At 50.2% G+C, this 12,174-nt stretch overlaps 1 protein-coding gene across 7 annotated transcripts in view; it reads left to right on the forward strand.

The window, feature by feature from the left end:
* Positions 1–11,423, forward strand: part of Ampd3 (adenosine monophosphate deaminase 3) — a 51,038-nt gene extending 39,615 nt beyond the window's left edge. For all 7 annotated transcript variants that reach the window (XM_075971878.1, XM_075971882.1, XM_075971880.1 and 4 more), the window contains exons 9-15: positions 135–298; positions 809–935; positions 1,938–2,101; positions 3,043–3,163; positions 5,421–5,594; positions 8,892–9,002; positions 9,850–11,423. In XM_075971878.1, the coding sequence (XP_075827993.1) occupies positions 135–298; positions 809–935; positions 1,938–2,101; positions 3,043–3,163; positions 5,421–5,594; positions 8,892–9,002; positions 9,850–10,026 (1,038 nt within the window). In that variant the 3' untranslated portion in view covers positions 10,027–11,423. The remainder of the gene's footprint in view (positions 1–134; positions 299–808; positions 936–1,937; positions 2,102–3,042; positions 3,164–5,420; positions 5,595–8,891; positions 9,003–9,849) is intronic.
* The last annotated feature ends 751 nt before the right edge of the window (positions 11,424–12,174 follow it).

Consider the following 12,174-nt stretch of genomic DNA (forward strand, 5'->3'; position numbering starts at 1 on the left):
TGGCAACACCAGAGATTTAGATCAGCCTTCCCACCTACGAGCAAGGAGCTAAAGGATCCCAGGGCCCACTTGGAGATTGCGGTCTCCCATAGAGCTGGGATCTCTTTGGCTGACTCAGTTCTTCTTGGTACCAGGAGGTGGCCCGGGAGCTGGAGGACAGCAAATACCAGTACTCAGAACCGCGACTCTCTATCTACGGCCGAAGTCCCCAGGAGTGGCACAGCCTGGCCCGCTGGTTCATCCAGCACAAGGTCTACTCCCCTAACATGCGCTGGATCATCCAGGTGCCCCGGATCTAGTAAGTACGGTGCCCTTGTCTGCCCTGGGTTCTCTGGGGACCGCAGCTTGTATCCATGACTCCTGTGCTATTGAGGGGTGGGGAGAAGTGGTCGTGTTTGGCTCTCAGAACACGCCGTTCTTGCTTTTGAAGAATATGCGGCAAGGCCTTGGTGGGGACTTCTTCCTGCCTTCTCATTGAAGACTTGGGTGAGCCTGGGGCACAGCATGACCGGCAGAGTCCTGCACTGCTGACCTCTCCCTGTCACTCAGAGTGCCTCTCTTGTCCCCAGCTGGGCCGGGCGTGGGCTTTAGAGCAGCCAAGGGCAGAGTCTGCTTGAGGACTCATTCATCCGATCTCACCCATCCTGAAGCCCAGCGCTTCACTCTTCCGGGTGGCCTCTGACTTGGTGGGCACAGAAGATGCGGAGTTTGCAGACACTCTCAGCACTGGGTGTTTGCTCTGCTGAGAAAGTGACCGGAGCCCACCCAGCAGATCAAGTCCTAACGAGCGAGCCTTTGATTTCCCCAGTGACATATTTAGGTCAAAGAAACTACTGCCAAACTTTGGGAAGATGCTGGAGAATATCTTCCTGCCCCTTTTCAAGGCTACCATCGACCCCCAAGATAACCGGGAGCTTCACCTCTTCCTCAAATACGTAAGTTCTGGGGCCTCTCATGAGCTCAGTGTGCAAGAAGGGGGCACACCTGCTCCACAGGGCCCCGGTTGGTCTTCCTCCTCCCTCCTACTCTGCTTCCCTCCCAGCTCCTAGACCCCAGTCCTGGGCTGCCAGCTCCAAGAAGCTGTCTAAAGGACGGAGTGGAGAGGAGGCTGCTTCTCAGGGTAGCAGTTGCTGGTAATGCTGGGCAAGGTTGTATCTGTCCACAGTGGAGAGGGGCGGCCATGGGCAGGAATCCCCAGTAGAGGAGGAAGGGCGGCCATGGGCAGGAATCCTCAGCTCAGCCTGGAGATTAGAGATACTTGCTAGAAAGGATTTCCCAGGTCCTTCCCAACAGCAGAGATGCCTCTTGGGCCACTGCTGTGTCAGGCATCCAGCTGGTGCCTTACCCGACAAGCCCAAAGGAATCCTCTCCCTATAGCCCTGGAGTCTATATGGGCCCAGAACCCGCTCATCCCACTTGGGCGGTTTCCTAAATCACTTCGGTTCCGGCTTGCTCAACAATAAAACGAGGCCATAGTCACCCCCTTCCCCGCCCTGCCCCCCCTCCGCACAGTGACACTTGAGTGCTAGCTCGCTGGTGAGCTGGAAGGCCAGGAGGGCTTGAGCGATGAGAGTGGGCGCACAGACTCTCATGGAGGTTCCCCTCCCACCCCAGACTGTCACTGCTGCTGTTGGCAGTGGCTCCCGTTTCCTGCAGCACCTGCCTCTTCAGCATGGCAAAGAGAAAACTTGGCAGCTCAGACTCACCCTCATCCGGCCCAGCCTCAGGTTCTTCATTGTCTCTACTGCCACACCAGAGCTGGGCATTCTCCAGGCTGGAGCCCTATGGGACACACTGAGGGGCTGCACCCCATCTCTGTGCCTTTGAGGGCTAAGGATCCCCAACAGAAGAGTGAGCTCCTTAGCCCCGCCTGGAGCTGAGCCGAGTCCTGATGCTCCTACCCTGGCTCAATGTCACTGTCGTTACTTCCCACACAGGTGACAGGGTTTGACAGTGTGGACGATGAGTCCAAGCACAGTGACCACATGTTCTCAGAAAAGAGTCCCAGTCCAGACCTCTGGACCAGCGAGCAGAACCCACCCTACAGCTACTACCTGTACTACATGTATGCCAACATCATGGTACTGAACAACCTTCGCAGGTGGGTGAGGTGGCTCTGGAATGAGCCCGTGTTCCACACGCGTTCACTTCTGCCAACACGCACACCCAAACAGCTACTTAAATTTATCACAGCTGCTCACACATGCGGGCATGCGTATGAGGAGGCTCACGCCAGTACAGATATGAATCCTGTGTGCAGCGATGATTTGCAGGCATGTGTTCATATGTACATATTCACCAGCACACATCTCTATGTGGCCTTGTAGATCCTTGGGACATGCCGACACATATGCATGCTTGTTTACTGCTGTTCAGCCATCTGCACACATGCATTTGTGCTTTGGAAAAACGTAACTGCATGTGATTGGCAGAGTCCAGGCACAGGAGAGATGGGGGTGAAGCATGTTCAGTCGACATAAGCCCAGGGGACACAGGACACAGCCACACTCCCTTCTCTACAAGTCTGATATTCCTTTACCTTCCTTTGGGAGCATGGCTTCTCTCTGGCTAGCACGGAGTCAACCTAAGTTTGTGGTGTGGAGGTTTGGAATAGGGTTGAGGGAAGAGCATGGCACCAGGGTGGAGGGGGGCCTAGCTGAGCTCTGGGAGACAGGCTTTCCAGGTGTGGCTTTGTCACTGACTTGCTCAATGTCTTCCACATACGCCACCCTCTGGGCCTTTGCTCATTTCTATGGCAAAGAGTTTGGACTTGGTTTCTCATGGTGGATGGAGGCCACAGTCCTGGAAAGCAGGGAAGGGAGGAAGGGTGAAGGAAGGCAGGGCCTCTCTCTATTGCTATTCCTCTGCCCTGGAAGTCATGTCTCTCAGCTTCTGCGTCATAGGAGGGGCAGTTTCTAGGCTACACTGGGTTAGCTGTGCTGACCATGCCATGGGGATGTTCCCCCTGGAGTGTGTCTCAAGCTGGGGGTGTGGGCAAGGTAAACCAGGGGCATGTCCTGACCTGGAGCCTCCCTTCCACAGGGAACGAGGCCTGAGCACGTTCCTGTTCCGGCCTCACTGTGGGGAAGCAGGCTCCATCACCCACCTAGTGTCCGCCTTCCTGACTGCAGACAACATTTCCCATGGGTTGCTCCTCAAGAAGGTAGGTGGACCACTCCCCGAGGCCATGCTGGGTGTGCTGGGTTCCATTTCCTCCCCAACCCCAGAATGGTGGTCAGTGGTGCTGGAGACCATAGCTTCTGGGGGGCTGGGCTACCTGCAGTCTTCTTAGGTTCACTGACAATTTTTACTTAATTGTTTTCATATATTTTGATCATTTTCTTTCCCCTCTAACTTCTCCCTACCTCCCTTCACAACTCTCTCTCTCTCTCTCTCTCTCTCTCTCTCTCTCTCTCTTTCTCTTTCTCTCCCCCCTCTCTCCCTCCCTTCCTCCTTCTCTTCCTCAACAACAAGCAAAACAAATTAATGCAGGAAAGACAACAAACAAAAACAACCAGATTCAGCAGAGCTGTGGTTTAATCGCATGCCTTTAATCCCAGCATTTGGGAGACGGGGCAGATGGATCTCTGTGAGTTCAGGGATAGCCTGGTCTACAGAGTGAGTTCTTGGACAGCCAGAACTGTTACACAGTGTAACCCTATCTTGAAAAAAGAAAAAAAAAAGAAGTTGGGTTCACTTTTAATCATAAAATAACCAAAATCATGATTTAAGATTTTTTTTATTGATAAAAGGACAATAAAGAAAGAAAAATACAAATTTCCACCTCCTCCCAGCCTCCCATTTCCCTCCCCCTCCTCCCACTCTTCTCCCCCTCCTCCCACCCCTCTCCCCTTTCCCCCACTCCTCTCCCCCTCCCTCTCCAGTCCAAAGAGCAGTCAGGGTTCCCTGTCCTGTGGTAAGTCCTAGGTCCTCCCCCTCCGTCCATATCTAGGAAGGTGAACATCCAAACTGGCTAGGCTCCCACCAAGCCAGCAGATTGCGTAGGATCAAAACCACATGCCATTGTCTTTGGCGTCTCATCAGCCCTCATTGTTCGCCATGTTCAGAGAGTCCAGTTTTATCCCATGCATTTTTGGTAGCAGAATAAATCAGTGAATGGTTTTCCAGGATTTAAGATTTTTTTAAAAAGTAAATGGAAATTGCCTCCTTACTTTATAGAAGCAGCGCCAGTTATTCAGTATTTCCAGCCCCCTCTTCTTTCTTTTTTAAAGACTAATTTTTTAAAATTGTGTTTATACATGTGTGTCTGTGTGTGGGTCCGTGCATGAGTGAGCGCAGGGGCCTGCAGAGGCTGTTCTGTCCCTTGGACAGGAATTAAGGTTATTGTGAACTGCCTCAACGTAACTCAGGTCCTCTACAAGAGCACTGCCTGCTCTGAGCCGTCTCCCCCAGCCACCTTCCTCTATAGCAGAATTTTAACGCAATGTTAAGCACAGAATTGGGATTCCTCCACACTGACTAACAGCCCTTGCTCTGCGCTGCAATATTCCTAGGCCCCTCATTCTGGAGACTTTGGACAAAGGATTTACATGAGGTCCGTAGCTGACTCAGATTGTCCACAGCAGCCATTTAGCTTCTGCTTTGTGCAGGTGATGTCACTGAATCTGGGTACTTAGCTCTGCTACGTCCCCTTGCTATGGTCCTGACGTCCTCTCTCTGGTCACACGTGTAAGGGACCTATACACGTGTAAGGGACCTACAGCAGGGAACTATAGCACAAAACCTGCCTCCTCCCTTCAGGTTAGGTCTCCGAGGGGCTAGACTGTGTACAGCCCTCTGCTGGTCACTTCCTCACTGCCCTGTTCAAATACCTAACAGGAAGCATCTTAAAGGGGGAGGGGCCTAGCTTGGCTCACACTTTGAAGGATACAGCCCATCATGGCAGGGATGCAATGATACTCCGGTTATGTTGTATCTGAAGTCCGGAAGTGGAAGATGGGTGGGAAGTGGGTCCTAGCTATTAGAAAACTTCAAGTTTTATAATAACAACCAGTGACCCACCTACTCTGCGAGGCTCTATTTTCTAAAGGTTACACAACCTTTTAAAACAGTGCCACCAGCTGGTGACCCAATACTCAAACGCACAAACCTATGAAGGATATTTTATATCCAAACCAATGAAAGTCTGAACTTGAATGTTTCTCACACATATGGGGGTTCTTGTGGCCTGCCCACCCTGTGCAGAGAGTAAGATGTGGCCTCTCAAGCCAGAAGTGGGTATTGCAAACAGTGGGCAAGACTCCCTGCATGTCACAGCAATGAGAGGAGTGCAGGCAGCAGAGGCGGGTGGGCCTGGACATCGCCGCTTTCGCTGTCCAGACACTCTCAGCCTCTGGTTTCCGTCAGCATTGGCCAGTCCTCTGGCACATGTCTCATGAGTGTTCGCTGTTCTCTTGCAGAGTCCTGTACTGCAGTATCTCTACTACCTGGCTCAGATCCCTATTGCCATGTCTCCTCTCAGTAACAACAGCCTGTTTCTGGAATATTCCAAGAACCCGCTTCGGGAATTCCTGCACAAGGGACTGCATGTCTCGCTCTCCACTGATGACCCTATGCAGTTCCACTACACCAAGGTGAGGATGTGGGGGTTCAGGGGTGCTCCACAGCCACCGGTCCTGGGGCTCCCCAGCCTGCCACTGTGAGGATATGGGGGTTCAGGGGTGCTCCACGGCCATCGGTCCTGGGGCTCCCCAGCCTGCCACTGTGAGGATGTGGGGGAGTTTGGTGGTGATCCACAGCCACCGGTCCTGGGGCTCCCCAGCCTGCCACTGTGAGGATGTGAGCCCAAACCCCAATTTTGTTTGGGGGTAATGTGGCTTGGTGGAGTCAAGGGGTGAGTCCATGGTGAGGGGAGTCTTTGCCTTTCTCTCCATTACACCTTTTTTTTTTTGATGTAGCACAGTTATTAGAACACTCCATATTGTCTTCCTTTCTATTTGTGCAGTGGGCAGAAAACATCGTCTTCCCTAAGCTAACGGAGTCTAATAGCCTAATACACCACACATCCAAAAATTGAGGCAAAAGTTTTTAAGATTAATAGTATTTGTCCCTTTTGGGAGAGAACAAGTTTCACTGTATAGCCATGACTGGCTAGAACCTAGAACTCGATGTGTAGACCAGGTGGCCTTGAAATCACAGAGATCTTCCTGCTTCTGCCCGTGCTCTGGAATGCTGGGATTGAAGGTGTGTGCCACACATCTGGCTTTGCCAGCAGTATCTTCATGATTGTGCTTTGGGTCTCTGGGAGGAGAGAAGGGAAGGATGATGTCACGCATGGGTAACATCCACGAGAGTTCCCAGAGCATTCTACTGGTGCTGACAAGATCAACCACCAATTAGCAGGCAATAGAAGCTGCAGAGTCCTGGGCCCTTGGCACCCAGAATGGAAACCTTCAGGGGGCTTCCTCCCATCTTTATTGTGTCTGTTGCTCTTTATGGTATGAGAAAGTAGGAATGCTTTTAAAAATATTTACAAACTTATTTAAAAACAGTTATATACTACCCTGGTTTCTCTTCTGAGTGTAAAAATCTTTCACCTTTAAAAAATAGTACTGTGTCGGTTTGCTGCCAGTAATCCAGCACTGGGGGGGCTGAGGCAGTGGACCCAGAGTTGGGGGCCAGCCTGGGCTACAGATGAAACCTTGCATCAAAACAAAACAAAAACAACCAAGAAACTAAAACCAACGATGATGACAATAACACACACACACACACACACACACACACACACACACACACCTCCATCCATCCCAAAATAGTAATGGGATCATTAAATATTGTATAAATAGCAAAAAAAAAATGTTAAGAAAATATTTCCCAAAACAGCAATCCCAAGAGGAGTGGTGGTGTTCTGCAGTTTGCTTTAATATCTCACTTAATAGGAGACAGCTGGGTTCCCATCTCTGCATGCATTCAGTTTCCTGAAAAGTGGATGAAAGCAATCCTGCCTCGCAACAGCTACACAGTTGGCAAAAGGTCTCTGAATACCAGAGGTCTTTGTCAGTGCAGTTTAAGACCCTCAGCTGGAGGCAATGGGTGGGAAAGAAAGGGCTGGTGATGGATGGCAGACAGTTCCTGGTCAGAGCAGGGCCGTGGCTAAGCCCAGCCCCTTGGGACTGCAGCATCTCCCCATGTCGGGGGAGCCTTTCTTGTTCATATTTAATGTTACATTTTACTCATTTTAACTTTTATTTTTGGACATTTTAATGAAAATAGTGTGTTAAATAAAAAGCAGAGCTAGTCAGGCGCAGTGGTGCACGCCTTTAATCCCAGCACTCAGGAGGCAGAGGCAAACAGATCTCTGAGCTCCAGGCCAGCCTGGTCTACAGAGTTCCAGGACAGCTGGGACTGTGACACAGAGAAACCCTGTCTCCAAAGACAAAACAAAACAAAAACAAAGTAAAGCAAAAAGCAGGCACTATAAATGTGCCTGATTTAGCGGAGGGACGGGGCCTGGAGAGATGGCTCAGCAATTACCAAGCGCTGGTGCTCTTCCAGGGGACCAGGGTTTAATGCCCAGCACCCACATGGCAGCTCAAGACTAGCTCCAGCTCCAGGGGATTTGACACCCTCACAGACACACGGACAAGACACCAATGCACACAACATAAAATGAATTATTGAACATGTGCTGGACTACAGGGGCTCTGAGCTTTTGAAGCAGGCCACTGGCCTTGTGTGTGAGCTCCAGCAGAAGGCTCAACAGCTCAACTCAGGCTCGACCTGGATTACAACAACTCAGCTCCAGTTGGATGTATGAGGCCCTGGAATGGAGCTACTGATCACACTGCACCAGTTAATCCCACTGTACAAATTAATCCCACTGCACCAGTTAATCACACTGCAACAGTTAATCACACTGCACAGTTAATCACACTGCAACAGTTAATCCCACTGCACAGTTAATCCCACTGCACCAGTTAATCCCACTGCAACAGTTAATCCCACTGCACCAGTTAATCACACTGCACCAGTTAATCACACTGCAACAGTTAATCACAATGCAACAGTTAATCACACTGCACCAGTTAATCCCACTGCAACAGTTAATCACACTGCAACAGTTAATCACACTGCACAGTTAATCACACTGCAACAGTTAATCACACTGCAACAGTTAATCCCACTGCACCAGTTAATCCCACTGCACCGGTTAATCCCACTGCACCAGTTAATCCCACTGCACCAGTTAATCACACTGCACCAGTTAATCACACTGCAACAGTTAATCACAATGCAACAGTTAATCACACTGCACCAGTTAATCCCACTGCAACAGTTAATCACACTGCAACAGTTAATCACACTGCACAGTTAATCCCACTGCACCGGTTAATCCCACTGCACCGGTTAATCCCACTGCAACAGTTAATCACACTGCAACAGTTAATCACACTGCACAGTTAATCCCACTGCACTCTTATCACAACCACAACAGTTATCACACTACAACAGTTAACTGGTTGAACTGCTTGACCAGCTGTTGCCAGTTAGGGTTCCCTCTGCTCACTCTGTTTCTCTGTCAAAGCCTTCATCACTTATGGTCAATCTCAGAGGCTGCTGCTTTGGGTCGCACTTACAGATTCTTGTTTTGTTAGTTGGCATGAATGTTCCTTCACTTACCTAAGGAGCCTCCCTTTTATAAGGGCTCTCACAGAAGAGCAGGACCCCGCTTTCTGACCTGCTAGGCCCTCAGTGCTGGTGAGCAAACAAACCTAGAAGCTTCCTTGATTTATCTCATGTGGTGACCCGCAGCTGCACACAAACAGATAGGTGCGAGCCAGTAAAGGAAAGCCACGGGAGAGCGCTTTTTGTGTCACAAGGCTGCAGTGCTGTCTCCCCTAACCCGTGTGCTCTGGGGCGGGGTCTAGGAAGCACTCATGGAGGAGTATGCCATCGCAGCCCAAGTGTGGAAGCTGAGCACATGCGACCTGTGTGAGATCGCCAGGAACAGCGTGCTGCAGAGCGGCCTCTCGCATCAGGTGCGTGTGATTGGCTGGCCCGTCCTTTCCCCTCCATAAATGAGTACAGACCTCTGTGCACGGGGTACCTTCTAGGCACTGGGATAGGTGACAAGCTGAACAAGCCAAGTCTCAGAAGCCCTGACATTTAGGCTCCAGGAGAAACCTCAGGGGCCATCATGGCTGCCCCTCATCTACCTCAGACCTGCCCTCAGCCAGGCCTTCCCTGGCCGCCCTCCTCATTCCCCTTATTTTTCGCCATAGCATGCCACACTGCAGACACTGTGCCATGCATTTTCTTATGTGTTTTTCCGTTTCCCTTTTGAATGGAAGTTGAGAGTAGAGGCTTATTCCACGTTATGTCCCCAGGCCCTAAAACAGTCCTGGCAAGAGCAGGCACACACGAGATTCGGCACTTCAGTATGGCTCCCTTAAGAACCAGATGTGGAAACAACACTGAGAACCTGGGCGTCTGCTCAGGGGATGTCATCTGAACAGGAAGAGGGCTCTTACGGGGTCTTGGGAGATGACAGTTAAATGTCTAAGTGCCGTGTGAGCTGTTCTGGGATCCAGCCTCTCCAGGAACACAGAACTGTCTGCCCTCGTTACCTCTCAGGAGGGATTCCTCTTCTGCTTTCCACCCAGCATGGGCCTATGAGTTCTGTAATTCTCTCTCACAACAAAGGAGAGGATGACCAAGTGGTCGGGATCATGACCCGGAGGTCTGGGGAGATTTGGAGTCCCACGGGAGGAAGATGACCCTACTGAGGATCAGCTTCAGGGACACTAGATGTGTTGGGGTTCCTGTCAAAGCTGTCTGTGCGGATACAGGAATGAATCTGGTCTCGCTTCTCTCTTTGGCCCACAGGAAAAACAGAAGTTTTTGGGACAGAACTATTACAAAGAAGGACCAGAGGGCAACGATATCCGAAAGACAAACGTGGCGCAGATCCGGATGGCCTTCCGCTATGAGACCCTGTGCAATGAGCTCAGCTTCCTGTCCGACGCCATGAAATCGGAGGAGATCACAGCCCTGACCAAATAGGCGCGGCGCACCACACACGCTCTCGCCTTTCGGTTTCAAGTCTGCTGGGGCTAATGGTGGCCAGGATCTCACTAGGGCTTTCGTCTGTGTCGAGGCTGCCTCTGAAGAAATCTCAAATCCCGATTTTGGTTGCACTTTATAAACATGCCTATTCTGTTAGCATTTCTGAGCCAGACGCTGGCCACCTCCCGGGGGCGGGGGAGCCGGGAGCCGGCACTTGTGTATACTTGTTCCTCGTTTTCCACGTCTCTCGTGTGATTGCAGTGTGTATATGGTTGGGCCCGAATGTCAAGTGACTTAGGCCGGTGTGGTATCTGCCATGCTCCTCTCAGCATCTGATTGGCTGGCTGCCTTACACCCCTTCAAAGTTCCCTCTCATAAAGGGGCTACCTTGAGAGAAAATGAGGGTCTCCCGTTGATGATTTGTGCAGTTTCTAAAAATGGGGTTCTTCATGTTTAGCACCCTGTTCCTTTCTCGTCAGGAAGCCTAGTGCACCCACTGATGCCGTCACTCCTGCAGTGTTAGTTCCCTCAGCTAGGACTCAGGAATCCATCCCATGGGCCACTTCAGGGCTGGGGAAGATACAGCACGAGGTTCTGGGGCTGTTCACGCCATAGTTGCCTTTTAATGAAGGCCTCCGAAAAGCAGAGGACCAGAGGACCTCTGTTCCTTTTGATTCTAATATCCTATGTTTGCGACTGCTACCACCTTCCCCCGGGAGTCAGAGCGGGGCAGTCAAACACTCTTAGGGACACACAGGGCCCTGATTCAGTCTTTTCCCTACTCTTCCTTTAGGCCTCACAAATGTTAGATTTTTTTTTTAAAGTTACTTTAATATGGTGCATTTTATTTGAGAGCACAGATTTCTTCAGAAGCTATCATGGTCCCAGGGACCAGGTAGAAAAGTTTTTAATGTCAGTGTGGAGTTACACTTTGTCAGACCACTCATCTGTTACTAGTGCCTAGAACACAGTAGGTGCTCAATAAATGCATATGAAAGAATTAAACGACTTCCTCTTTTGGCATCTGTATGTGCAGAATACTCAATAACGTTCAGACTTTCCTAGCTATTCACAATTCCTTCTGTATCATTGTTAAATGAACCCAATTTTACCTGGAAGATGTGTATTTGATTCTAGACTATCTCACCCTGTGACTGTCATTCTTCAGTGGCCACATAACCTATGGAGCCATGTCATCCTCCTACTAGGCAAACCTCCTATCTTACATGGCTGACTATGAAACTGAATGAAAGCCTGTCGATATCAGAGGGACTGTTTTTGAAACGCCTCCATTTGTATACATTTGCCTAAACATAGTAAGTATTGTACAGTTTTTTTCATTGTACCGATTACTTTTAAAAAAAACCTACAAATAAAGTCTCTTAGGACTATGACTCAGTGGAGCAAGTATTTACTGCTTTAGATGGGGTAGAGTGAAAAGCTGTGAGAAGCGGGGGGCGTTCACGAGGAAAACTCTTGAGCTTGCTGGCTTCTGCCCACCCACCACACGGCAGCAGAGCCGCGCCTCGAGCTTTTCCCTGGCGCGGTCTTAGTCTGTTTGCCAGCATGTGCTGAGTCTTACATGTCCTGAAAGCTGCCCGGGCTTCTTTTTCTCTAACACTATGTTTTATTACATCCTGTATTTCACTGACCCTCTTGGAGGTAGGGACGAATCCCTGCTTCTGCTTGCTTTAGTTTGGAAGCAAAGGCAAGAGTAATGGAGCCAGGTTTCTAAAGGGACAGATCCCATGCAATGCTCTCTGGCCAATTCCTAAGGGCAGATGGTGGCCTTATATCCTACTTAAGCTGTGCTGCTGAAAACCGCCCTGCGTGGTGAATCTGCTCGCTTTGTCTGGAACGAAAGCAGGTTTGAGAGTTACTGCTTGCTGAGGGGTGGGCTCTTTCTCTGGGTCTAAACACAAATGAAGGTGACTGGTTGTGGCGCACATACTGTCCTATGCCTGCACCGTGACTGGAATGCCAACAAGAGGGACACAGCAAACAGCCGCTGGGCTTCTCACCTATAACGGACGTTCTATCATCTATCATCTATAAGCGGCCACCTCCTTATGTCTTCCCTCTTGAGCACTGAGGCTTAAGGCACTTTTATAGTGATATTTTGTTTGTGCTTTAACAAATAAAGCT

The sequence above is a fragment of the Microtus pennsylvanicus genome, chromosome 5 (assembly GCF_037038515.1).
Source record: "Microtus pennsylvanicus isolate mMicPen1 chromosome 5, mMicPen1.hap1, whole genome shotgun sequence".
Taxonomy (NCBI): Eukaryota; Metazoa; Chordata; class Mammalia; order Rodentia; family Cricetidae; genus Microtus; species Microtus pennsylvanicus.